The 25555-nt window shown below is 36.4% G+C and overlaps 2 protein-coding genes across 3 annotated transcripts; one reads left to right on the top strand and one right to left on the bottom strand.

Moving 5' to 3' along the window:
- Positions 1-843: 843 nt before the first annotated feature.
- Positions 844-1389, top strand: LOC107791691 (uncharacterized). The gene has a single exon (XM_016613791.1). The coding sequence runs from the start codon at positions 844-846 to the stop codon at positions 1387-1389; it is 546 nt and encodes a 181-aa protein (XP_016469277.1).
- A 13562-nt stretch (positions 1390-14951) lies between these two features.
- Positions 14952-24853, bottom strand: LOC107791696 (putative disease resistance RPP13-like protein 1). Of its 2 annotated transcripts, XM_075239474.1 has the most exons (16): positions 24769-24853; positions 20633-24676; positions 20460-20540; positions 20111-20188; positions 19796-20003; positions 19582-19688; positions 19386-19453; positions 18895-19145; positions 18652-18722; positions 18376-18509; positions 18221-18291; positions 17450-17581; positions 17034-17246; positions 16783-16848; positions 16275-16538; positions 14952-15651 (listed from the first exon to the last, which is right to left on the bottom strand). In XM_075239474.1, exon 2 carries the CDS (start codon positions 24672-24674, stop codon positions 20661-20663), a length of 4014 nt encoding a protein of 1337 aa, XP_075095575.1. In that variant the 5' UTR covers positions 24675-24676; positions 24769-24853; the 3' UTR covers positions 14952-15651; positions 16275-16538; positions 16783-16848; positions 17034-17246; positions 17450-17581; positions 18221-18291; positions 18376-18509; positions 18652-18722; positions 18895-19145; positions 19386-19453; positions 19582-19688; positions 19796-20003; positions 20111-20188; positions 20460-20540; positions 20633-20660. The 2 variants fall into 2 exon arrangements, with proteins under 2 accessions (XP_075095575.1, XP_075095576.1); XM_075239475.1 differs by lacking the exon at positions 24769-24853 and having other exon boundaries at positions 19582-19675; positions 20633-24719.
- Between the last annotated feature and the right edge of the window lie 702 nt (positions 24854-25555).

Raw genomic sequence — 25555 nt, 5'->3', positions numbered from 1 at the left:
AGCCTAGCCTACCTGGGACAAAAGCAGACTGAGAGTTGTCCACCAAATCATCTATGACGACCTGTAGCCTTTTAGGCTGAATCTTGGAAAGTATCTTGTACAATGTAGTATAACAAGAGATGGGCCGATATTCCTTAATTGAAGATGGATTCTTGACTTTAAGGATAAGTGTAACTAATGTACATGTTAATATTAATTATGTATGTTAGTTAGCTGATCAGTTAGTTAGTAAGGAGTTAGTGGAGTCATTAGTTAGTTAAAAATGCCAGCTGTACAAATTAGTTTGTTAACCGACTTTCATTAGCTCATTTTCTAGCTTAGCTTTCGATTGTATATAGTGGAGGCTCCACTTATTTTTCTTTATTAATGAATTGAAAAATTCTGGAATATTCTTCTATCCCTTCCTTCATCATCTTTCTCACAGTGACCTCTCATGACGTAGAGGTTCAGATCCTCTCACCATTGAAGCTCAATTGAGCTTTGGGTTACCGTTTCATTGAGAGTTTTGATATGGTGTCAGATCTAGGAGCATCAATTTAGACTCGCTTCACAGGATCTGTTAATTCAGTCTCCGTCAGTGTCGATTTCAATTAGATCGCACACATGCAAACTCATTTCTCCATCGATTTCAAGCTATAGTTGTGAAAAAGGTTATGATTTGCTTATGAATTTGTAATTGCTTGGAAATTGTTGTTAAATTCGTAATCACCATTTTCTAGTCCTCAATTGTTTAGAGATTTTGTACTGTACGAGATGAATACTGTCGAAGACGATAATCAATCTACACTGTCTATGACTGAATCTCCTAATTAGTCAAGTGTTGATATCAGTAGTCCCTTGTATATGCATCCATCTGATAATTCCGGAGCAACTTTAGTCCCTATTCCATTTGATGACTTTGGATATCGATCGTGGAGAAGAGGTATAATGCGAATATTATCTGTGAAGAATAAGCTGGGATTCATCAACGGAGAATGCAAGAGACCAAATCCAGATTCATCAAAATTTTGCCTATGGGAAAGATGTGATGATATGGTCACCTCATGGATCCTAAACTCCTTAGCTAAGGAAATTGCAAATAGTATTGAGTATGTAGCAGATGCATTCGAATTGTGGAGAGAACTTGAGGATCGATATGATCAGACAAATGGAACAAAACTATACCAGATTCAGAAAGAAATCAATGATCTATCCCAAGGAGCCCTTGATTTCACTAGTTATTACACAAAAATGAAAAAGAAATGGGAGAAACTCAACACTTTGATTGCCAAATCTCATTGCACTTGTAACTTCACATGTGGAGCTAAGGAGAGCATGCATAAAGCTGAGCAGGATAGGAGGTTGATACAATTCCTTATGGGATTGAATGAGACGTACACTGTAGTTTGAGGCAGCATATTGATGATGAATCCTCTTCCCTCAATTGCCCAAGCCTTTTCTTTGCTGATTCAAGAGGAAAGGCAGAGAGAAATTAAGCCAAACGGTCATTTGGCTCTGGAGTCATCAGCCTTGAATGCTAGCACAATAAGACCTGGGATATTCAGAACAAACTATTCTCCCAGTAATAATCACAACAACAAGACCGAGCCTTTTGTGATTATTGTAAGAGACCAAGGCACACCAAAGAGAAATGTTACAAACTTCATGGATACCCACAGAGTTTTAGTCAAAATCAGAATCCAAACATAAATCAAAGCAGTTTCAATCAAAATCCTAGGCAAAATTTCAACTACAACTACAATTCCAACAACAATCACAATAACAAGTTCAATAGAGGAAATAGAACAGTAGCCAATGCACATGTAGCAACCACCGATACTCAACCTGCTGAGACTGAGAAATGTGCTAGTCATGATAATGCTCAAAGTGTAAGTCTCACCCAAGAGGAGTACAACCAGTTGGTGAACCTACTGCAGCAGTTTCAATCAGGAGGAGGAAGAGATTGCACAACTGGTACTAATGTTGCATCAGGAACAACAAACTTTGCAGGTATGATAACTTGTACTTCCTCAATTGACTTTGGTAAACTGTCATGTGAATGTTTCAAGAACAAAGCTGACTCATGGATTATAGATTCAGGGGCATCAAACAACATGACTTTTAACAGATCCTTGCTAACCAATATAATAACCTTACCTTATCCCCTATTAGTTATACTTCCAAATGGGTACAAGGTAAAGGTGACAGAAATTGGTAGTGTGATACTCACTTCTAAGATCACTCTAGACAAAGTGATGTTTGTTCCTTCCTTTAGATACAATTTGATATATGTTCATTATTTGGCCTCTCATCTCAACTGTCTTGTTGCCTTTGTTAAACATTGATGCATACTGCAGGCCCCTTCAATGAAGAGGCCTCTGGTGATTGGTAGAGTGAAAGATGGGCTGTACATCCTGTGCCCAAGTTGTCTGAAGAAGAATAGTACAAGCTCTGCAGTAAAGGCCACTCACACATTACCCACCATTTCTACTTGTTGCACCTGTAACACACACTGTCCCTCTCATTCTATTGTAAATATGCCATTACATACAAATAAGTGTGTTTCTTCTCCAATTGTAAATAGTCCATGTGCAGCTATTAAAAACAAGTTTCCTTTATAAGTCCATCTTCTGAAGTTTCTAGTATATTTTCTCATTCTTGTATTGAAAACAATGTAAATGTGTTGTGGCATAATAGACTTGGATATGTCCCCTTTGTCAAAATAAAGAACATTACCTCTATACCTGCGAACTTCTCTCCCAAACAACCATTCAACTGTACCATTTGCCCAATGGCTAGACAAGAAAGACTGCCATTCCCTCAGAAAACCAGCACAACTAACATAATATTTGAACTTCTACATGTTGATCTGTGGGGTCTATATCATGTTCCTACACATGATAGATATAAGTACTTTATAACTATGGTGGATGATTATAGCAGGTCTACTTGGACTCACCTTTTGTCCAGCAATAGCATTGCTCTTGAGATACTCAAAGAATTCATGAACTTAGTAGAAAACCAGTTTGGTGTAACTATCAAGTCCATAAGGTCAGACAATAGACTAGAGTTCACTAGTAAAGAAGCAACTATGTTATTTCAGTCTAAAGGGATCATTCATTAGAGAACTTGTCCCTACACACCACAACAAAATGGTGTGGTGGAGAGAAAGCACAAATACCTCCTTGAAATAGCTAGAGCCCTTCTCTTCCAATCCAAGCTACCTTTGAGATACTGGGGTGAATGTGTCCTCTTTTCCACTTATATCATAAACAGATTACCCTCCAGTTCTATTAATAATCAAACCCCACATGAACTACTGTACAAAAGAAAACCAAAATATTCTTACCTAAAGAGCTTTAGTTGCTTATGTTACCATACTGTACCAATACCATATAGGGATAAGTTTAAGCCCATAACAATACCACATGTGTTTGTTGGGTATCCTTTCAATACAAAGGGGTACAAGGTTCTGAGTCTAGCTACTAGAAAAATCCATATCTCCAGAGATGTGGTGTTTAATGAGTCCATTTTCCCTTTTGGAGTCAATATGAATAAATCTTCTCAATCATTTGTCCCTTATCCAATCCCCTTCATTGAGTCCCTAAGTGAGCAACCTTCTAATAATACAAATATCACTCAGATTCCTGAAAACCTGAGTGATCAAAGGAGTGCAGATAACATATCTCATAGTATGTCACATGTACATGCGACTTCTCCATCACCTTATGCAGCACCTATTTCTTCACTACCTGATGCATCATCACAATACTACAATGAACAGACACACAAAGAATAAGTTCAACCAACAAGGCAGTCACAAAGAACTCATAAACTTCCTATCTACCTACAAGACTATGTTCATTCCCTTCCTCACCTCAAGACAAACTCTGCTCCTCTAAATGCTTTATTTTCTGTGAATCACCATATTGCCTCTGATCTACTAACTCCTAATAGTCAGACTATTGTGAGAAATATTTGTCATGACAGGGAGCCATTATCATATGAGGAGGCAGCCATTGATCCTGCATGGCAAGCTGCAATGACACAGGAATTTGATGCACTATATTCCAATCATACTTGGGACTTGGTAATGCTTCCACCTGGGAAGCATGCAATTGGTTGTAAATGGGTATACAAGGTGAAGCACAAAGAAAATGGCAGTATTAAGAGGTTCAAGGCCAGACTGGTTGTCAAAGTTTACACTCAGCAAGAAAGAATAGATTATACATAAACCTTCTCACCAGTTGTAAAGATGACAACAATGAGGGCCTTAATAGCTACAACAGTTAAGAAAGGCAGGTCCATATCTCAGTTGGATGTGAATAATGCTTTTATCCATGGAGACTTCAATGAGGAGGTGTATATGCAGGTACCACCTGGACTAGTTGTAGAAAAACCAGGTTTGGTTTGCAAACTGAACAAGTCCCTCTATGGTTTAAAACAAGCAAGTAGACAATGGTATGCAAAACTGACTGAAGCACTGTGCTCAAGGGGCTACACACATTCCATGTATGACTACTCACTCTTCTACAAAAGAAATGAAGAGTCCTCAGTATATGTTGCAGTGTATGTGGATGATGTGTTATTAACTGGGACTGACTAACAAGACATTGCACAACTCAAAGCATTCCTACATGAATAGTTCAAGATCAAGGACATGGGGGAACTTCACTATTTCCTAGGATAGGAGATTGTGTATAAAGATGATGGGGTCATCATATCTCAAAGAAAGTTTGTGTTAGACTTGCTGAAGGAGTACAATTGTCTGGATCTCAAGGCTTGCTCTTCATCTTTGGATCCTACCATAAAGCTGAAGGCCAAAGAAGGGACAATACTGCAGGATCCTACTTATTATAGAAAGCTAGTAGGTAAACTAAACTTCTTAACCAACACCAGATTGGACATAACATACAGTGTTCAACACTTAAGGCAGTTCATGCAGGAGCCCGGAGAACCTCATCTAAAAGCAACATTTCACTTACTTAGATATCTGAGGAATGATCCTACCTTAGGAATTTTCATGTCAAAGGATGGAGATCACACAGTTAAGGCCTATTGTGACTCTGATTAGGCAGCCTACCCAGACTCTAGGAGGTCCATTACAGGTTATCTAGTTCTACTAGGTAACAATCCTATTAGTTGGAAATCTAAGAAACAAGAGACCATATCCCTATCCTCTATAGAAACAGAATACAGAGCTTTGAGGAAAGTAGTGGGAGAACTGGTATGGTTAAGCAGACTGTTTAAAGAGTTGACTATCCCATTTTCCTTGACTATCTCAGTCTTATGTGACAGTCAATCTGCATTGCATATTGCAAAGAATCCAGTATTCCATGAAAGGACCAAGCACATAGAAGTAGATTGTCATTTTGTACGTGATCAACTACAAGCAGGTTTAATTTCTCTCCACCACATCAGAACAAACAATCAGCTCGCAGAGGTTCTAACTAAAGCCTTGGCTGGGATCAAACACAATGCTACATTAGGCAAGTTAGATGTGTTCACCACACCTCCAACTTGAGGGTGTTGAATTTTGACAAGATTAATGTGAACTAGTGTGAACATTTGAAGTCTCATTTTAGGAAGTAATTGGTAGATACATTTTTCATGCATTTACATTGCATGTTCATACTTAATATGATGTTATGCATGACATTATTAAGGTCATTTTCCTTCTATAAATAGCAAGGGTTTTGATCATTTGTAAACATCTCTCACTTGCCTTCTTATCTCCTAAGGCATTTAAATCTTCTTTCTCTCTTGTAGTATTTCACTTGTAGTTTTGGAGTGAAATAAATTTGAGTTTATTGTGTCCGAGGACTAGGCAAAAATTAAATTTTTCCGAACCTCGTTAATTTCTGGTGTTCATTTTATTATTGTCTCATTTACTATTTATTAGCTACCTTTAGATATAGTAATTATGATTTAATCACTCTCTATATATTCGGCTTCCGAAATAATTGGTATCAGAGCCAAGGTTCTATCTTAGTATGCTCTGTGGTTGCAGCATAGTCTGAACTTCCAGATCATAAAAGAATTACTTTGGTGTTCTGTACTGTCAGCAAATAAATAGTATTTGTAGCAAAATAGGAGATAATAAAAATGAAGAGTCCACATCAGGTATCAGTAATACGTCGTTGGCATCTTCGTTTATGACAAGAATTATGTCAAATGCAAAATTTGCAGTTGAAATTTTTGACGGGTCAGGACATTTTGGGATGTGGCAAGCTGATGTTCTTGATGTCCTTTTTCAACAAGGGCTAGATATTGCCAGAGAAGAAAAGAAACCAGACAATATCGGAGAAGGAGATTGGAATATTATCAACCGCGTTGCTTGTGGTACCATTCGATCATACCTCGTAAGAGAACAGAAGTATCCATACACAAAAGAAGCTTCTGCAAGTAAATTGTGGAATGTGTTGGAGGATAAATTCTTGAAGAAAAACAGTCAAAATAAACTTTACATGAAAACAAAACTGTTATGCTTCACATATGTTCCTGGTACTACAATGAATGATCATATCACCAGTTTTAATAAGTTGGCGACAGATTTGCAGAATATGGACGTGACTTTTTGTAATGGAGATAAGGCCTTAATGTTATTAAGTTCACTTCCCGATGAGTACGAGCACCTCGAAACTACTCTACTTCATGGGAATGATGAAGTGTCTCTCAAAGAAGTTTGTTCTGCCTTGTACAGCTATGAACAAAGAAAGAGAGAAAAACAAAAGATTGGCGAAGGAGAAGCACTGGTCGTGAGAGGTCATTCTCAAAATCATATGAGAACGAAGAAAGGAAGATCCAAGTCAAGATCCAGACCCAGCAAAGATGAATGTGCCTTTTACCGATAAATGGGGCGTTGGAAGAAAGACTGTCCAAAGTTGAAAAATAAGGCCAAACCTAACAATGGAAAGGCTGTCATGGATTCAAATGTAGCTGATTGTGACGACTCTAATTTCTCAATAGTTACAACTGAGCCATTAAAACCATCTGACATATGGCTGATGGATTCAGCTTGTAGCTATCATATGTGTCCCAACAAGGACTGGTTCATTGATTTTCAAGAAGGAGAATGTGGAGTTATTCACACCGCAAATAACAATCCTCTTACCGCATATGGTATTGGTTCAATCCGATTAAGTAACCATGATGGATTGATCAGAACATTAACAGATGTTCGATACGTACCGGAATTGAAGAAAAATCTCATTTCTGTAAGAGCCCTAGAGTCAAAGGGGCTCAAAATCGTTGCAGAAAATAGGGTAATGAGAATATGCTCTAGTGCACTAGTGGTAATGAAGGGAATTTGGCAAAATAATAACATGTACCACTATAGCGGTAGTACAGTTATTGGGACAACAACAGTGACATCCAGTGATGACAAGAAGGCAGAAGCAACCAAGCTGTGGCACATGCGCTTGGGACATGCTGGAGGAAAATCCTTGAAGATTTTATCAGATCAAGGATTGGTAAAAGGAGTAAAGACTTGCAATTTGTAGTTTTGTGAGCATTGTGTCAAGGGGAAACAGACAAGGGTTAAATTTGGAACAACAATCCATAATACTAAAGGTATTTTGGATTATGTTCACTCTGATGTTTGGGGTGCTTCCAAAACACCTTCATTAGGTGGGAAACACTATTTTGTAACCTTTATTGATGACTTTTCCCGGAGAGTGTGGGTGTATACTATGAAAACCAAAGATGAGGTGCTGAGAATTTTTCTCAAATGGAAGGCGATGATATAGACTCAAACCGACAGAAAGATAAAGTGTCTTCGCATAGATAACAGTGGAGAATACAAAAATGATATTTACAATAAGATTTGTAAAGATGATGGCATTTTGAGATATTTCACCTTCAGAAATACACCACAACAGAATGGAGTGGCAGAATGCATGAACCGGACTTTGCTGGAGAAGGTTCGGTGTATGTTGTCCAATGCTGGCTTGGGCAAAGAATTTTGGGCTGAGGCAATAACATATGCATTCCACCTCATTAATCGTCTACCATCTGCCGCTATTGGAGGTACGACACCATTTGAAAAATGGTATGGAAAACCTGCTGAAGATTATAATTTTTTGCATGTGTTTGGCTCAATTGCATACTATCATGTGAAAGAGTAAAAATTGGATCCGAGGGCAAAGAAAGCTATATTTATGGGGATTACTTCTGGAGTAAAAGGATACCGATTATGGTGTCCAGAGACAAGAAAAGTTATATTCAACAGAGATGTTACCTTTGATGAATCTGCCATAATAGATAAGGTGACATTTAAAGATGTCAAACAAACTATTGGTGCTTCAAAGCAGGTGGAGTTTGAGGAAAAATTAATTTTCCCAACACAGGGAGAAAACGAGGAAACAATAGAAGATTTTCCCCTGGAAGAAGAGTCAGTGGAAGGGGAGATTCCAACTCAGGAACCCCAACAACAACTTGAATCAATAGCAACCAGCAAGCCAAAAAGAACAATAAAGAAACCTGTTCGTCTCATAGAGACGGTGGCTTGTGCAGCCTCAATTGTAGCTGATGGTGTTCCTACCACTTATAAAGACGCAGTCCAAAGTTCAGAAAAAGATAAGTGGAGGATTTCCATGAATGAAGAAATGTAGTCCCTTCATCAGAATTACACATGGAAATTGGCCAATCTCCCGAAGGGCAAGAAAGCAATTGGGTGCAAATGGGTATTTGTAAAGAAAGAAGGATTTCCTAACCAAGAAGATGTTCGCTACAAAGCAAGATTGGTGGCCAAAGGGTACGCTCAAAAGGAGGGAATTGATTACAATGAGGTATTTTCTCCAGTTGTGAAACACTCCTCCATTAGAGTTTTGTTGGCTTTGGTAGCACAGTTGAATTTGGAACTAGTTCAGTTAGATGTAAAAACTGTATTTTTACATGGAGACTTGGAAGAGGAAATCTATATGATTCAGCCAGAAGGATTCAAAGTTGCCGAAAAGTAAAATATGGTGTGCAAACTTGAAAAATCGTTGTATGGATTGAAACAATCTTCTAGACAATGGTACAAACGATTTGACAAGTTTATGTTGCGGCAGAAGTACAGAAGAAGCAAATACGATCATTATGTATATTTGCGCAAGCTTGAAGATGGATCCTTCGTATATCTTCTCCTATACGTTGATGATATGTTGATAGCTTCCAAAAGTCAAGAGGAAATTGAGAAGTTGAAGATTCAACTAAGAAAGAAGTTTGAGATGAAGGATTTAGGTGAGGCGAAGAAAAATCTTGGCATGGAGATAAAAAGAGATAGACATTCAAAGAAACTCTATCTATCCCAGAAAGAATACTTGAAGAAAGTAATAGATCGATTTGGCATGAATGAGAACACGAAGTCGGTTAGAACTCCTCTTGCTCCTCACTTTAAGCTTAGTGCTGCTATGTCGCCGAAGAATGAAGATGAACGAGAGTATATGTCAAGAGTGCCATATAAGAATGTCGTTGGTAGCTTGATGTATGCAATGGTTTGCACAAGACCTGATATTTCACATGCTATCGGAGTTGTAAGCAGGTATATGCATGATCCAGGAAAGGAGCATTGGTAAGCTGTGAAATGGATTCTACGGTATATTTGTAATACTGTAGATGTTGGATTGATTTTTGAGCAGGAAGATAGTCAGTATCTGGTTGGATACTGTGACTCAGATTATGCGGGTGATTTGGACAAGCGTAGATCAACTACTGGTTATGTTTTCACTATTGCAAATGCACCAGTTAGTTGGAAGTCTACTTTGCAGTCAACGGTTGCTTTGTCTACTACTGAGGCAGAGTACATGGCAATTACGGAGGCTGTAAAGGAGGCAATTTGGCTTCAAGGGTTGCTTAGAGATCTTGGTATTGGTCAAGAAAATATCACACTATTTTGTGATAGTCAGAGTGCTATCCAATTAGCAAAGAACCAAGTTTATCATGCAAGGACGAAGCACATTGATGTTCGATATCACTTTGTACGAGATATTATAGAAGAAGGTGGAGTCATGATGCAGAAAATTCGGACTACAGATAACCATGCCGATATACTAACAAAAGTAGTGACTGCGATCAAGTTTCAACATTGTTTGAACTTGATCAACATTGTTGAACTTTGAAGATTGGAGTTGAAGACACAATCAAAATTTATCAGTAAGAGAAAATTGCAAAAGTGGAATCTTGCCAAGGTGGAGATTTGTTGAATTTTGACAATTAATGTAAAGCCTCCTTTTAGGAAGAAATTGGTAGATGCATTTTTCATGCATTTACATTGCATGTTCACACTTAATATGATGTCATGCATGACATTATTAAAGTTATTTCCCTTCTATAAATAGCAAGGGTTTTGTTCATTTGTAAACATCTCTCACTTGCCTTCTTATCTCCTAAGACATTTGAATTCTCTTTCTCTCTTATAGTATTTCACTTGTATTTTTGGAGTGAAATAATTTTGAGTTGATTGTATCCGAGGACTGGGCAAAAATCAAATTTTGCCGAACCTCGTTAATTTCTGGTGTTCATTTTATTATTGTCTCATTTATTATTTATTAGCTACCTTTAGATATAGTAATTGTGATTTAATCACTCTCTATATATTCTGCTTCCGCAACAGAGGGGGTGTTAAGATTAATTATGTATGTTAGTTAGCTGATCAGTTAGTTAGTAAGGAGTTAGTGGAGTCATTAGTTAGTTAAAAATGCAAGCTGTACAAATTAGTTTGTTAGCCGACTTTCATTAGCTCATTTTCTAGCTTAGCTTTCGATTGTATATAGTGAAGGATCCACTTATTTTTCTTTAGTAATGAATTAAAAAATTCTGGAATATTCTTCTATCCCTTCCTTCGTCATCTTTCTCACTGTGACCTCTCATGGCATAGAGGTTCAAATCCTCTCACCATTGAAGCTCAATTGAGCTTTGAGTTACCGTTTCATTGAGAGTTTTGATAGTACAGTTGATAGGTTTAAACATTTCTGACGTGTTAAAAAATTCCAGGATAGCAACTGTCACTTCCTCTCCTATAATTGGCAAAGTCTTTTTAAAGAAATAGGCCTTTAGACCATCACATCATAGAGCTTTCATATCATCAATATCCTCTGCTGTTTGTAACTACGTATTGTTCCTTCCTTCAAGATAGTTGGGTTAATGGCAGGTATTGACTCATCTGCTGACCCTAGAAATGTCTTGTAGAAACCTGTCACTTACTCCAGTATTTCAGGCGCTGTATGAACTGTTATTCTCTCTGCATTTGTTAGACTTCTCATGCCATTTTGAGAGTATCTATTCTTCATATTTGTAAAAAAACATACTGAATTCAAGTCACCTAGTTTCAACCATTGAACTCTGGACTTCATATTGCGCTCATCCAGTCCGCATTAACAATCCCATAATAATCCAAGGCCCTTATTGTATTCCCAGCAAACTCCTAAGTTTTTCCCATAAGCCCCTTCTATCTTGTATGGTATGCATACCATAAACCGCAGTGAAATTGAACACCAAATTCCTCTAACATTCCATGCAACTATATTCATATTTGAATAAATTGAGAATTTGAAGTCCCCTCATGCCCCTTGTAGCTACATTAATTAGGACCTATAGCTGGACTACTCGACACATGTAATTAATATATTTATTATTCCCTTTCTTATTCTTTACGATATTAACATTGGATCCAACTTCTTGTTTCATTCAATAGTGTTAACTCTAAATTGACAAATTTTAAACACCATCCAAGATATCCCAAACGAAGCAGCTTGCATCTCAGCTCAGTTGTTAGTATAGAAATTGAGTGAATGTGGGTTCATGTACTTCACCCCAATCGATGAAATGAAAACTATTCACTATTTATTGTCCTTTCAAACAAATAAAAGAAAAAAGATAAAAAATCAAATAAGTGATAAATTGATAAATATATTTATGATTAGCTTCATATAAAACTGATGTTAAAAAGACCTTTTCTCCATGTTGGATCAATTAGCCAAATAGAAAGGGGATATTTGCACAAATGGGGATATTTTTATGCCGTTTTTTAAATATTATCTCCAGTTTAGATATTTGTATAGGGCTGATCATGTTAAGTTTAATGCAAAAAGTCTGGATTAAAATAGTCTTAAGCAATTATAGATGATCAATAAGCAAATCGTCAACACCCTCTAACTCAGCAAACGGGAACATCATTTGTAGTTTTAATAGATAATATTGCTAGTTCCACTAACCACTGGTTACCTCTTTCTCTTTTCTTATATACTTTAAAAATAAGAGTAAAGTTGTAGATAAAACTTTATCCAACATAAAACTAAATAGTCTATGGCAATGGCAGAGATGTTCGTTTTTTCATATTGCAAAAGAAATTAGGGGGTTTAATCATTTAGTCTTTGATGTCATTAGGGGAGACTAGTTTCTAGTTGGAAAAATAATTAACATGTTCTTTCTGTGGAAAAATAATAACGAATTTTTAGGTGGAAAAATAATGAATACGTTATTCCGGTGTCACTAGGGGAGGCATGTTTTTGGGGAGAGATGTGTGAGAAAGAGAGAAAATGGAAAAGATTGGAGCATAAAATCAAAGAATTTTCTATGTTGAAAATCTTGCTATGTTAGGTAATTAAATGCAAATGTCCTTAATAGTGGTAATTAGGCTTCCAATTTTGTATATCTAGGTTAAAAGTTTCTTAAATTTATCCATTGTTTAATTGGAGGTTATAGTTAAAATTATTATTATTTTTTTGTATCAAAATATTGGTATAACTTATTCCATATAGAAGGTGAAATTGTTATCTAGGTTATAATCTTGACTATCGTCCCAGAATTATGATCTTGGAATATCCTGGTAATGAACCAAACGACCCCTAAGAGAAAGACTTTTTCTATGTAGATCTCTCTATTATTTGAGCTACTTCGTCGAATTTTAGCTAGCCTTGTACTTTTACACGTGATTCTTGTATGAATTTAATTTAGGGAAAATGCTGCCACTAAACTTAAAAATGGCTCACATGTGCCACTTGTAAATAGTTGGTCTTGAATGCACATGTCGTACTAATTAGTACTAGATTTTGCCGCGTGACATTATCTTAATCCTTTATTACTTACTAGTCATGCTCCTCTCTCACCCCCATTTTAGCATATTTGCGTTTTTCCTATTTCATATAATACATAACTCTCTTTGTTACAAACTAACTTATGTTATTTTTCTGTTTGTCATTCGATGCATGCATTTAACCTTTTAGAATCATATTCCTATATAAACCTCCATCTATTCTAATTTATGTAATAAACTTAAATTTTATTTACAAGAGGACAAGTTTGTTCCTTATATTATAATATTATTATTTTTCGTATAAAATCTGTAATCTCTTATTTAATTGGATTATTACTCTAATCCTATTCTACATCATTCAAAATTTTCACGTTATTTATGGCTCTTAAAAAGAACAAAAAAACACATAAAATTTGTTTTTTTAAAAAATGAGACGAACTTAAAAGAAAGTACACTAATGAGGTATAATTTGTGTAGAATTGAGGCATAGTTAGTATTGTTATCGTATAGACAACTATTAACATTCACACAACCTATTAGTGTAAAAACTCCTTTACACTCGTTTGTTAATCTTTTTCATGTTTGTTTATATGTGTTCAACAACTCTTATTGTCCTTATGTCATACATGTGCTTACCATGTACTTACGAAGAAGTATTGCTTCCATCTATAAGCTAAGTAGTAAGAAACACCATATAAGCAACATGCTACAATCTCTAACAAAATTATTCAGCTATCAAATTTGAGTGGCTCGACAATGATAGTTTGATCCAAAATCAATGAATTCAGTTGAACCCTATAAATCCGCCCTAAATCCGGAGCTGAATTGACAACCGGAGTATAGGTCCAACTTGAGGAAAGAAAATAAGAGGCTATTTGAACCTCACTTTCTCTTCTCATTGATATTTAACGTTCTCTCCTCATAATCTTCCCCGTTTCTTGTACATTTTACAGTGCATTTACAGTTTGCTCTAACCGTTAATATCCAAAAGTTCAGATTACTCAATACAGAAAGTCCAATAATTATGCCGTCTTTTGCTTTCCATTGGCCAAACGTAACCAGAGCAGAAAGGCCTAATAGAAAGTCCCTTCTCAGAGTAACTTAAATATCTCTACAACTTTCCCTTCTTAACAACTCAAAAAAACCAGACTGAAAACAAAAGAAAAGGATATGTTAGAAACCATATATTTATTAGGTGGCCACACTGTTGCTCAAACTTCCAAGATAGGCTATACAACTACAAGAAAACAGGTGGTCCTGATCCAGCCATGAACAAATTGATGTTATTCTCATTAAGAGTGAAGTGTCCTAGAAGTTCAAACTTTGATAATTAGGTAAAGTTGAAGTACTCACTAGAACACAAGGAGAAATTAGGAAATCATGTAGGGTTGTGAACAACAAGAAGAAGTCACTCATTTTATTTTAGGGATCAATTAGCAGAAGTATTTTTTGGAAAGGGAACGGAAATGAGGCGCTACTGATGGGGTCTGAACCCTCCACCTCAACTGCGATAGACATGAATCTACTGATGATTTTTTGTGTGTTGTTTTTATTTTTTTTATTTTCTTGGGTTGGTGTGGGTCAAGAGGAGACTCTTCCTCTAGTGATTCTTTGGCATTTGAAATTTGAGTATTATTGTACTGTTTTTCTTATTTTTGTTTTTGTGTATTGAGTAGTAATATGATTCTTAGTGAAACTATTTTTCAGCTTAATGAGGAAAAAGGGAAATGTGATTCTTTTCTACTTTTTGTAGTTTGCTGTCATGCCATTTTTCTTCTCTTGTTTTGTTTTTTTTCTTTTTCTTTTTGGTTGGACACAAGGAAAAATAAGAATGAGTGGCTGTTTGGGCACTAATTATAACAAAGTTGATCAATTGTTATAACCTCTTTGGATGGATTTAGACAGCAGACTAAAAGTTGCATACTGATAGGAAACTTGTAAAGACAAATGAATAGAAAATGAACAGCCAATTTCATAATGATAAGATTACCAACCAACTAAGAAAGAATGAAAACATTACATATGAATCTTTTTTGCACTGAATTCCGAGGTGAAGTTTTATTTAGAAATTCGACGAGCAAAATGAGATCCTAGGATGAGAGACCAGCCTTGATCTTCTGAACAGTAGCAACATCAGTCTTGAATGACTTCGCGAGAATCTGATTTATCGACAATAGTAGCAAACAATGTTGTAGAGGAAGTGAAACAGTTCAGCATTCGCGCTACCAATTGCAGAAACAGCTATAGCTGATTTAATCCAATCATAGTTGTATTGATACTGTACTAGTCCTTTTGGAAACAGAAACAAGTCCCCGAGCTTGTTAGTACTGTCCCTCAAACCTGTTGCACAACTTTCACTAGCCAACTTGAGGAGACCATTGAAACTTTACTTTCTCTTCTCATTGACATTCAACGTTCCCTCCTCAGAATCTCCCCCCTTTTCTCGTACATTTTCCAATGCATTTACAGTTTGCTCTAACCGTTCACGTCCAGAAGTTCAGATTACTCAATACAGAAAGTCCAATAATTATGTCGTCTTTTGCTTTCCATTGGCCAAACGTAACCAGAGCAGAAAGGCCTAATAGAAAGTCCCATCTCAGAGTAACTTAAATATCTCAACAGCTTTCCCTTCTCAACAACTCATAAAAACCAAACTGAAAACAAAAGAAAAGGATATGTTAAAACACTTAGCCATTCAGTATTGAACATAACTAGCTATACATGAATGATTCCTCTAGACAAGTAATCGACAATCATGGTTTTATCTGACTACGAAAATGATTCCTAAACTTACTGCCAAGTGAAGAAGTTTCAATATGTCAAGGGAGCCAAGCTGCCATTTCATCTGTGATATTACTGGTTTTACGATTAATCAACAACTGAAGTTTTCTCAATTACTTGCGATGTAGCATAGTTTTAATGACATCATGATACACCTATTATCATACTAGCCTTAAATTAATCTCTGATGCAAATCAATGCTGATTTTCAAGTTCGAAGCTGGCACATGAGGCTGACTCAAAAAGGGAAAGGAAAAAAACACAAACAGATAAATGAAGTTGGAAGGTGACAACTTAATATCCATTCAACTATGCTCTAGAAATTCGAAAAATGAGAAAATTCATCAGTATTACCTATCAAATGCAGGGTGGTTAGAAACTCAACGATCAAAATGAACAAAGAAATAGGTGATGAAAAAGGTTTGGAGATCTTCATCCATATATTTTGCTTTCCAAGCTTGATGATATCTTCTTAAAAGTAATCGGGAAAAAAGTACCTGATTGTGAAATACAGATTGCATGTTTCCGACCATTCATGCTCCTCCTTGTGATTCCATGAATTGACTGGAGTTTAAGAACAACGAACAGAAAAGCAACTTTGAAACACGAAACATGAACTTAGGGCAATTCCGAGTAGCATATGCTTCTTTGCCTTTCCCCTGGTTCTGAGGTGCCACTCGCAGTTGAGTAATGGAAAGAATTTGAAAGGAACTTCATAATCTCCAACATCAGCTTAATGTTTATATCTTCAATCCAAATCTCTGAATATTCAAAACAAAAACTGATGTATTAATTACTGTCTAAAGATCCAAATACTGACAACCGCATCAACTTGAGAAAGTGAGGTTGCATTATTTGAACCCTTTATCTTTGTGCAAGAGACGAAGAATTGGGAACAAAGGTGAGAAACAAATAGGTGAGGACACGCACTCCACATCAATCCTTAAGGTGAGGACTCGAGCAAACTTCATGTGAATTTCTTACAGGGAACAATCAAAAGTGTACCTGATTGTAATGTTGAGATTGCATATATCTAACCAACTGTACTCGAACTTTTGCTTCTTCAAAGGACTGAAATCGAAGAACAGGAGTATAGGAATGAACAACCCAGCGGCTGGGGAAACAAATAAACATTATGTGACAGGAAAAAACAACTAGTAAACAAACAAGGAGAAGTACATAGAAAGGATATTACAGACGAGTTTACTGACAAAATAGCTTATGTTAATAAGAGGATAGAACTTTAGGTGGCATACCAGATGAGGCGATCATCAATCCAAATGCTGAGGCAGTCTTGCCTTTGCGCAAACATATAGATGCATACTGAAGTGATGGAGAAGGGCAACTCTCCTTGTGTCCCAAGGCAGATGATGGTACAGAGATGGCCACCACTTTACAGCGATCCGACATGATCTGAGTGTGGGCGAGGATATGCACCAGATTTGGCCAATTCACCAAGTGTGCATTGACTACAACAATTACAAACAAATTACAGGTTGGCCAGGTTTTTGGTTTCTACTCTTGGTTTTATATATGCATAAACAAACAAAGAATTGAACACTTTTCTATTGGATGAGCTATACTCGAGGAAATAAATGCGAGATATTTTAAAATTTATATTAGTTTTTGTTCAATATATTTTCAATGTAATTACTGAAGTACACAAATTCACCATGTGTCCGTGACGTTGAGACGGGCATTTCACATAATTAAGACTGAATCTTGACAACTCTCTGCCCAGCTTTTCCTTCCCATGTTAAGCAACAACATCTGATCAGACAATCTTCATACCGATGCCAAAATCCTAGACAAGAAAATAGAGAAGTATACAAAAGTTATTCAGATGATAATACTCTAATGAAAAAATATTAAGCTGCTTGTCAGCATGCCTAAGATTCTCATTTTCCCTTTTTCTTTTACATTAATTACTTCTACCTAGGGGTATTAAATTACGAGGAGAGAGCTTATATTCGTTAACTTGGTGTGAATAAGAGATAGTATGTGTTTTTCATGTCCAAAGCTAAAATTGAAGGCAAAATTGAAGATAGAAAAGCAAGACAGAAAAAAGAAGTAGAAGATCAGAAAGTGACTGGAGAATTGGAGATCAGAAACAGGGAAACAAAGGGACTAAATAAATTTCACGACATAAATAAATGATGCACAACAGTCCAAAAGAATAAAAAAAAATTAATGAAAAAGCAAAAGAAGTTTTAATAAATAAATATAACAATATTTATTTGGAGAATCTCTTACCTTGATAATATCTTTGAGTCCCATCAACATTGAAATTTGATATGAGAAATCTTTAATCGTAGAAGCGTCAAACAAAATGTTGTTCCGTGTAAGATCTTCCATGTGATTACATTTTGCTATTAATTCCAGCCTATACTACGTCTTTTCTTTTCTTACAATGATAAAAATTTCTGTAGTTGCAACATATTACCTTTTTTTGTCATCTTTCATCCTGATATAAAAATGCTTCCTCGGCTTCATAGTGACAATAGACGCTACACACTGCTCAACAATATTTCATAAAGGGAAAGAATCAACAAACGAAAAAAAGAAAAAAACAGAATTAACTTAGATCAGTTAGAACACCTTCGTTTTAATCATTACAGGTATTTCTCATCGACTCTTATGATGGAAATATGAGCAATTTTTGGCCAGTAATCCCCCTTGTCAAATTCTAGACGTGGTTTGAGCTGAAACTTCAGGCATCACATCTTCTCCTTCTGCAAAAGAAAGAAGTTAGATTCAAATATCATCATTTTGTACCAGCACGCAGAATTGCAATAACTGGACCATACACTGCTTGAATGATTGTACACAAAAGCATAGAATGGGAAATAAATTTTGAAGAAAAAGCAATATTACCTCAGAAATTGTAAGCTTTATATCGTTTCAGTTTTTTCACCTATCAAGTTGATAAATCGTGTTACAAATGCCTGTCAAAACAACCATTCATGTTATACAAGGGTGACGGGAGAGTATAAATAGGGGAATGAAGGGACTAATAATTTTTGCAACAGAAATAAATGGTGCATAGCAGTTTAAAATATTAGAAAAGACAAGCTATTAATAAACAAGCCAAGAGAAGACTTGAAAATTAATAGGCACCATTTCCTCGAGAATCACTTATTTATCTTGCTCGCTATATGAGTTCATTATCAACCGAGTAGTGGGATTGAGCAATCGGTGGCCACTCCTCCATTTACTCAATTTCAAGACGCAGTTTGAGCAGTATATGACCATCAATTGTAAACTTCAGCTAAAAACTGAAAGAGCCTTCCAAGAGAAAACGACATTGTATCGTTGCCAAATCACTCCCAAAATAGAGCACAGTGACTGATCATACTGTTTTCAAAATCCTGATAAAATAGAAGAAAAAAGAAAAGTTGTTCTTAATTTGCCATTATACCATTCTAGAGATGATTTTTTCCCAACATACATACAAAACTGAAAAATTGGTAGTTAAGAGCACTAGGTGATATAACTGATTCTAGCAAATGACTAGTCATTTTAATTGTTGTTCAAACATTGCATAGTATTTGCTTCTCAGACTGATGAAGAGCAGTATTACTCTCAATTTCCAAACAAAAGAGAAGTACCTATTTTTCTCATCTAACGCGACCTGAAGATGATTCCCCGGTTTCATAGTGGTAATATAATCTCCACACTGCTCCACAAGATTTAACAAAGAAAAAGAATTAACAAAACAAGCGTAGAGAAGTAAAAAAAAATAAAAGCTACTGAAAAAGAAAAGAATAACTTATATCTGTCAGAGCACCACTGTCGGATCCTCACCATGTGTCCATGAAATTGAGAGGGACATTTCACATAAGAATGATCCTTGACAACTCTCTGCCCAGCTTTTCCTTCCCATATAGAGCAACAAGATCTGGTCAAAAAAACTTGGCACGATTGAAAATCAGCAGAGAATAAATACTCAAAGAGGACATTGTCTTTTCCCGTCATTTAGGCAAAACTCTAAATGCTCAACATAAGAATTAATACTTACACAGCTTCTTTTCTTTAATGTGAAACATCAACTGCAGTATGAAATCGATAATGGAATCAATAGCAGGAGGTTATTTCTGGACATCGAAGCGAAGTAAGGCACCTAAGATCTTCTGTCGGTAGCCAATGGAGCTCATCATGGTAAATATAATCTTAGCTCAGAAAGAGACGAGGGAAGCCCTTTTCCAGCAGTGATAAAACTTCATTCTCTGAAATTGGGACATAAACAGTTATCAAAAAGAACTCCAAGCTTAGGAGAACCAACTTTCATTTTCTATATTTTATAGATAGGAGACAAACTTTATGTCGAGTATACCTTTGAATTCTATTGGAGCTTCGTATTCAATAGTGGACTTGTGCATTACTCTAAACCACCTCCTCTTTGCTCAACTCACTGAAAAGGGGAAAGAACAAGAATACATGAATTTCTATTGAGATGAAAGTTCAAGCAAAACATGAACTAAAAATCTACACGTAAGATGAAGAGTGAGATAGTTTTTCAGAAGAATACATGAATTGCAATTTATGTGCTAATTACTTTCTAGAGCAAATTATTAATCTTATTTATAATAACTTTTTGTAGTTGCAAACATATTAGTAACTGTTTTGAAATTTCATTTCAATGTTTTAGCGCAGATATAAAGATTTATGTAGCTGCAACGTACATATCACCGTTCATCCCTAAGTGAAGATGCTTCCTCTGTTTCATAGTGGCAATAGTCTCTTCACACTGCTCAACAAGATTTCTAACAAAGGAAAAGAATTAACAGAAAAGCAAAGAGAAGTAACGAAAAATAAAAAGCTACTTGAAAAGAAAAAAAGAAAAAGAATAACTTACATCTGTTAGAACACCTTCGTTTTAATCATCACAGGTATTCCCGATCGATATGTATGGTGGGAATATGAGCAATATTTGGCCAGTAATCCCCCTTCTCAAATTCTAGGAGTGGGTTGAGCAATGGGCACAAAGAAATATTTAGTTTAGAGATGGAAGAGGGCATCCCTTTTACTGGAAGAGATTGGAGTTTAGGGCAATCCGAGATTTCCAGCTTAGAGAGGGAGGGCAGCACTGATTCTGGAAGAGGTTGGAGATTACGGCAACTCGAGATGGTCAGCTCAGAGAGGGAGGAGGGCAGCACTGATTCTGGAATAGATTTGAGTTGATCGCAGTAGTCGATCTGTAGACGTTGAAGCGAGGTGAGGCGTCGAAGACCTTTGGTCGATAGTGAATGGAGCTCATCATGGTCATATAATCTAAGCTGAGAAAGAGATGAGGGAAGCCCTTCTTCCAACAGTGACTGAATTTGAGGTAAATTAGAAGTAGATAGATATTCAAGAGAGGTGAGGCTTTTGAGAACTTGGCTGCTTAATGTTTTCAGATTTTTTATCCAAAGAGTTCGAATAGAGTAAGGCAACTCCCAATTTTCACCAGCAGGAATCTCTTCGTCACTACCATCATGGATGATGTTTAACACTGTGAGACAGGAGAGTCTCTGTAAACCCCACTCCTTTCGCCCATTCACCAGTTTCTTGCAACCGCTGATCTGAAGGACTTGTAAATTGGAGGGCAATCCTCCTTCAGGAAAGGACTCTATTTCTGGACACTTATTCAGATATAGTTTCTTAAGAGATGGAAGGAGTTCCTTCATATGTTCTGGCAGCGACTTCAGCTTCTCGCAGTTGCTAATATCCAAAGTTGACGTCGTTTGAGCCACCGAAAGTATTTCAAGATTCTCACATCCATAAATTATGAGATCTTCAGCCCCGTTGGGAATCAAAAGCCTTGTAAGGCTGTGGCAACTTCTTACTTTCAAAGAGCGTGCTTGTGGGACCAACTCAGGTGATATCTCATTTATAGAATCACATCCTTCCAGTTCCAAATTCTCCAGAAACATGTTACTTCCTCCAGAAATCACATCACCAACTGATGACTCCAATTTCAATTTCCCACAATAATTTAACTTTATTTCCTTCAAGGTATTTGGCATACGGCTAAAAGGCAAGGAGGTAAGAGACTGACAATTGTAAATATCTAATTCAACTATCTGTTTCATTCTCTGAAGTTGAGACAAAAACAGTTCAGCATGATCAAAAAGAAGTCCAACCTTAGGAGAACCTATAACTTTAAACTTTTTTAGAATTGAAAGTTGTATAGGTATCTCCAGATTGAGTTCCCGACAATTTAAAATTGTCAAACTTGTGAGAGAACAAAGATTTTCAGGAAACCTTCCAATCAACTTGGGGCAATTTTTAATTGAAAGATTCTGAAGTATAGGAAACTCTCCATTCCCTAGTACGTGCCACTGCTTCCACTCCAACATCTCTGCAAATTCAAGTCGCTCTAGAGAGTTAAAAGGCTTTTTGGAGGATGAACTACCATAGAATTCGTCAGTCACATCTGTTATTCGACGCATCCCTCGAATTGCAAGGAATTTCAAAGAAGGAAGTTGTCCTAATGCTGGCAAGGAATAACAGTCCTCGCAGTTGCTTAGAGACAATTCCACCAGCTCAGAAAATGAATGATCAGCTAGCCAATTTGGAAAGTTTGTCCCTCTATATCCGTTGATCTCGAGTTCTTTTATGTTTGGATTTGGATGTAGCTCACCAAGTATGTCTCTTTCATTTTGTGAACTGTCCGCAATACTTACACTCCACTCCAATGATAACTTTTCAATATGTTCCTTTCCTCTCATGTTTGCCTTCAAAGATTCCCTTCTGTCGGCCACATTTTGCAACTCTAGAATAGATAGAGATCCATATAAGTTATGTAGTTCACCCAAATCTTCCAATCTCCAACCACTGCGATCACCTAGAAGAAATTTAGCTCCCAATAACACACGGATGCTTTTCAACTTGCTCGGATGTAGCAGCGTCTTCAAGCGAGGAGTGTCGCTAATATCAAGGTGACGCAAGTTTATCAACTTTTCCATCTGCTGCGGTAACTCCTCAAGGAATTCACAAGATGATAAGAGAAGTGTCTCTAAGTTATAGAGTACACAAATGGAATCTGGTAACTGCTCTATTTTTGTCCAAGAAAGATCCAAAAATCTTAGGAGCTTTAATTCAATAAACAAGACATTCGGTAACTCGTTGATATGATAACGAGACAATGATAGTGCCCTTAAGGATGTTAGTCTTGGCAATATATTATGCAACACCCTCTTACTTAGAGTTGGACCATAGAGTTCGATACTGTTGATTGGAAGCAATGTCCTGAGCTGCTCCAATTTGTAGAGAGGTTTCAACTTTTCAGAGTCACCATAGCCCATTGAATAGGACACATGCCGACTTTGTTTCAACATATGAGACTCTTGGTACTCTTCCAACCTAACACAAAGTTTTGAAGATGCAACTTGGGCCAAATCATTAACAAGGTCATGCATTAAGAATTCCTCTGCATTATTTTTAGAAGACTCTGGAACCCTTTCGAAAAGTGATCTTGATTGCAACTCGAGAAAGAATAGGTTGCCTATATCTTCAATTGTTTCATTTTTTTGCAACCCTTGCACTAGACCATTAGCAGTCCACAATTGAATGACTTGTTTTTTCCGAAATGGATAATCTTTCGGAAATATTGCACAGTAGGAAAAGCATTGCTTCAAATGCACGGGAAGATCATTGTAGCTCAACATCAACGCTGGTAATATGCTTTTGTCTGGCAGCTCCCATATTTCACTTGTCAAAATGCGTCTCCACTCTTCAATCTTTGATTTGGACCGTAACAAACCAGCAAGTGTCTTTAGTGCTAAAGGCAAGCCTTTGCACTTTTTTGCAATTTGTTTTCCTACCTCTTCAAGTTCTGGATGTTCCTTGGGATCTCTGTTTTCAAATGCATGTCTTTTGAATAAAGGCCAAGAGAATTCGCTAGAAAGAATGTCCATGATAATTGGCCGACTAACCATCATCTCGGCAACACTCTCCTTACGTGTCGTCACAATGATCTTACTTCCAATTTCTCCTTGTGCAAAAGGAATTCTCAAGTCATCCCACTCAATGTAGTTGTCATTCCAAATATCATCTAAAACAAAAAGAAACTTTTTTCCTTTTATGCTTTCCTTCAATTTGATTTGAAGCTGATTAAAATTGTTATCAACCGTTAAGTTGGATGAACCAATTTCTTGAAGTAATCCTTTTGTTATTCTAGAAGCATCATATGGTTCAGACACACAGAACCAAGCTTTCAAATCAAAATGATGTTTCAACTTGTCGTTATGGTACACAGTTTTAGCAAGTGTTGTCTTGCCAACCCCCGCCATTCCAACAATAGGAATTACACCATATGTTTTTCCATCGGCATCAACAGACAATAAACGGTGAACCAATGTCTCTATTTCAGTCTGCCTACCAAAGATATCAGATTCATCAACCAAACATGTTGTAGGTACTCTAGTTTCTTGTTTACCGGGAAAAAAATAGTCCTTTAGGCCAAGACAAGCAATTTGCTTTTGCAACTCCTCCAATGTTTTAGTTGTGCCTTCCAACTTGTCCTTTATATTAAGAAAAGATTCATCACTCAAGCACAAGTTGAGGTCACTTACCTGCTGGTTGCTTGCTTCTGCATGATTTTGATGCTGACCTTCCACCTTAACTCTCAGAACTTCATAATTGATTTCTTCCATTAAGTTTTCAGCACTGTCCACAGCATCCCGAAGTTCATTAAGCCACTGACTCACGTTTGGATTTGATGCCTGCTTATTCTCTGCATCACTTAGCACAACCCGAAAACCAGACAAAGTCCTCCTTAGCTTCTCTAAGAGTTGAAAATCATGCTTTTGCCTCTGAAACATCTTGAGCAGCTCACCCTTAGGAGCAAGCCTATCAAAGAGAACATTCAAAGCTGAAGATAGAAATGCACCACCAACTGCTAAGCCAATCTCCATTTCTGAAAGATGCAGAGAAAAACAAGAAAAACACAAAATGATCAAGAATTTGTAGAAGATTAGTAATTCTATCTTAAAATAGTCTTAGTTTTACCTGTTGAATGCTAAGAGTAATTAATATGCAAACAAGAATGCTCAGAGTATATGATTTAGCAAAAGTAATAACTTGTGCTTCTTATTTATTTTCAAAAAGCATGACTTCATAATTGAGGCAAGAAAGGGATATGGTGGGGCACTGAAATGATATAAAGTGCTGTAGTGTGCCTTTTGCTCATATCATGAAAAATGTTATAGAAATTGTGGAAATTTAAATCACTGTTAAATTATTTCTGAAATTCCTATGAGATACTCTACGCTATACATGCTTGAAATGTTCCTTTACTTATCATTTTTCCAAGTTCAAGTTTCTATGAGGTTGTAAATGATTTTCATGCAATATTCCTTTTGAAGATGTAAATAATGGTAGGAAAATAATTAATGGTGGCTTTAAATACTAATTGTTTAGTCACTATCTTTAAACAATTTATCCATAGTATGTTGTAGCTAAGTGTTATTAATGACAGAATTTCAGAATAATTTGACAAAATCAATTGAAAGAGACAGCTAAATCTTGGAATTCCTTAATATCATATTTTAGAAAGTATTCGAGCTTGAGAATAGAAGAAGCACATTAGCAGTTCTAGTATGAGCTTTTATGCAGATAAGGATTAAATAACCTTAGGTGTCTTAAACAAATATTACTTTATCTTGAAATAATCTTTACAGAAAATATTATTTTACGTATTAATTTTTAGATAATATAAAGAAGTACGTTATACTAATTGTGTGTTATAGGGAGAATTTATGTTGCGGGGACGCTCCAAAACATTATTTTACCCACA

Source organism: Nicotiana tabacum, chromosome 19 (genome assembly GCF_000715075.1).
Source record: "Nicotiana tabacum cultivar K326 chromosome 19, ASM71507v2, whole genome shotgun sequence".
Taxonomy (NCBI): domain Eukaryota; kingdom Viridiplantae; phylum Streptophyta; class Magnoliopsida; order Solanales; family Solanaceae; genus Nicotiana; species Nicotiana tabacum.
Note: the sequence above shows the minus strand (reverse complement) of the source record. Positions and strands in the feature narration are given on the sequence as shown.

Excerpts from the sequence above, each read along its gene's own strand:
- LOC107791691 (XM_016613791.1), top strand. The coding sequence starts at position 844 with ATGCATCCATCTGATAATTCCGGAGCAACTTTAGTCCCTATTCCATTT.
- LOC107791696 (XM_075239474.1), bottom strand. The coding sequence starts at position 24,674 with ATGGAGATTGGCTTAGCAGTTGGTGGTGCATTTCTATCTTCAGCTTTG.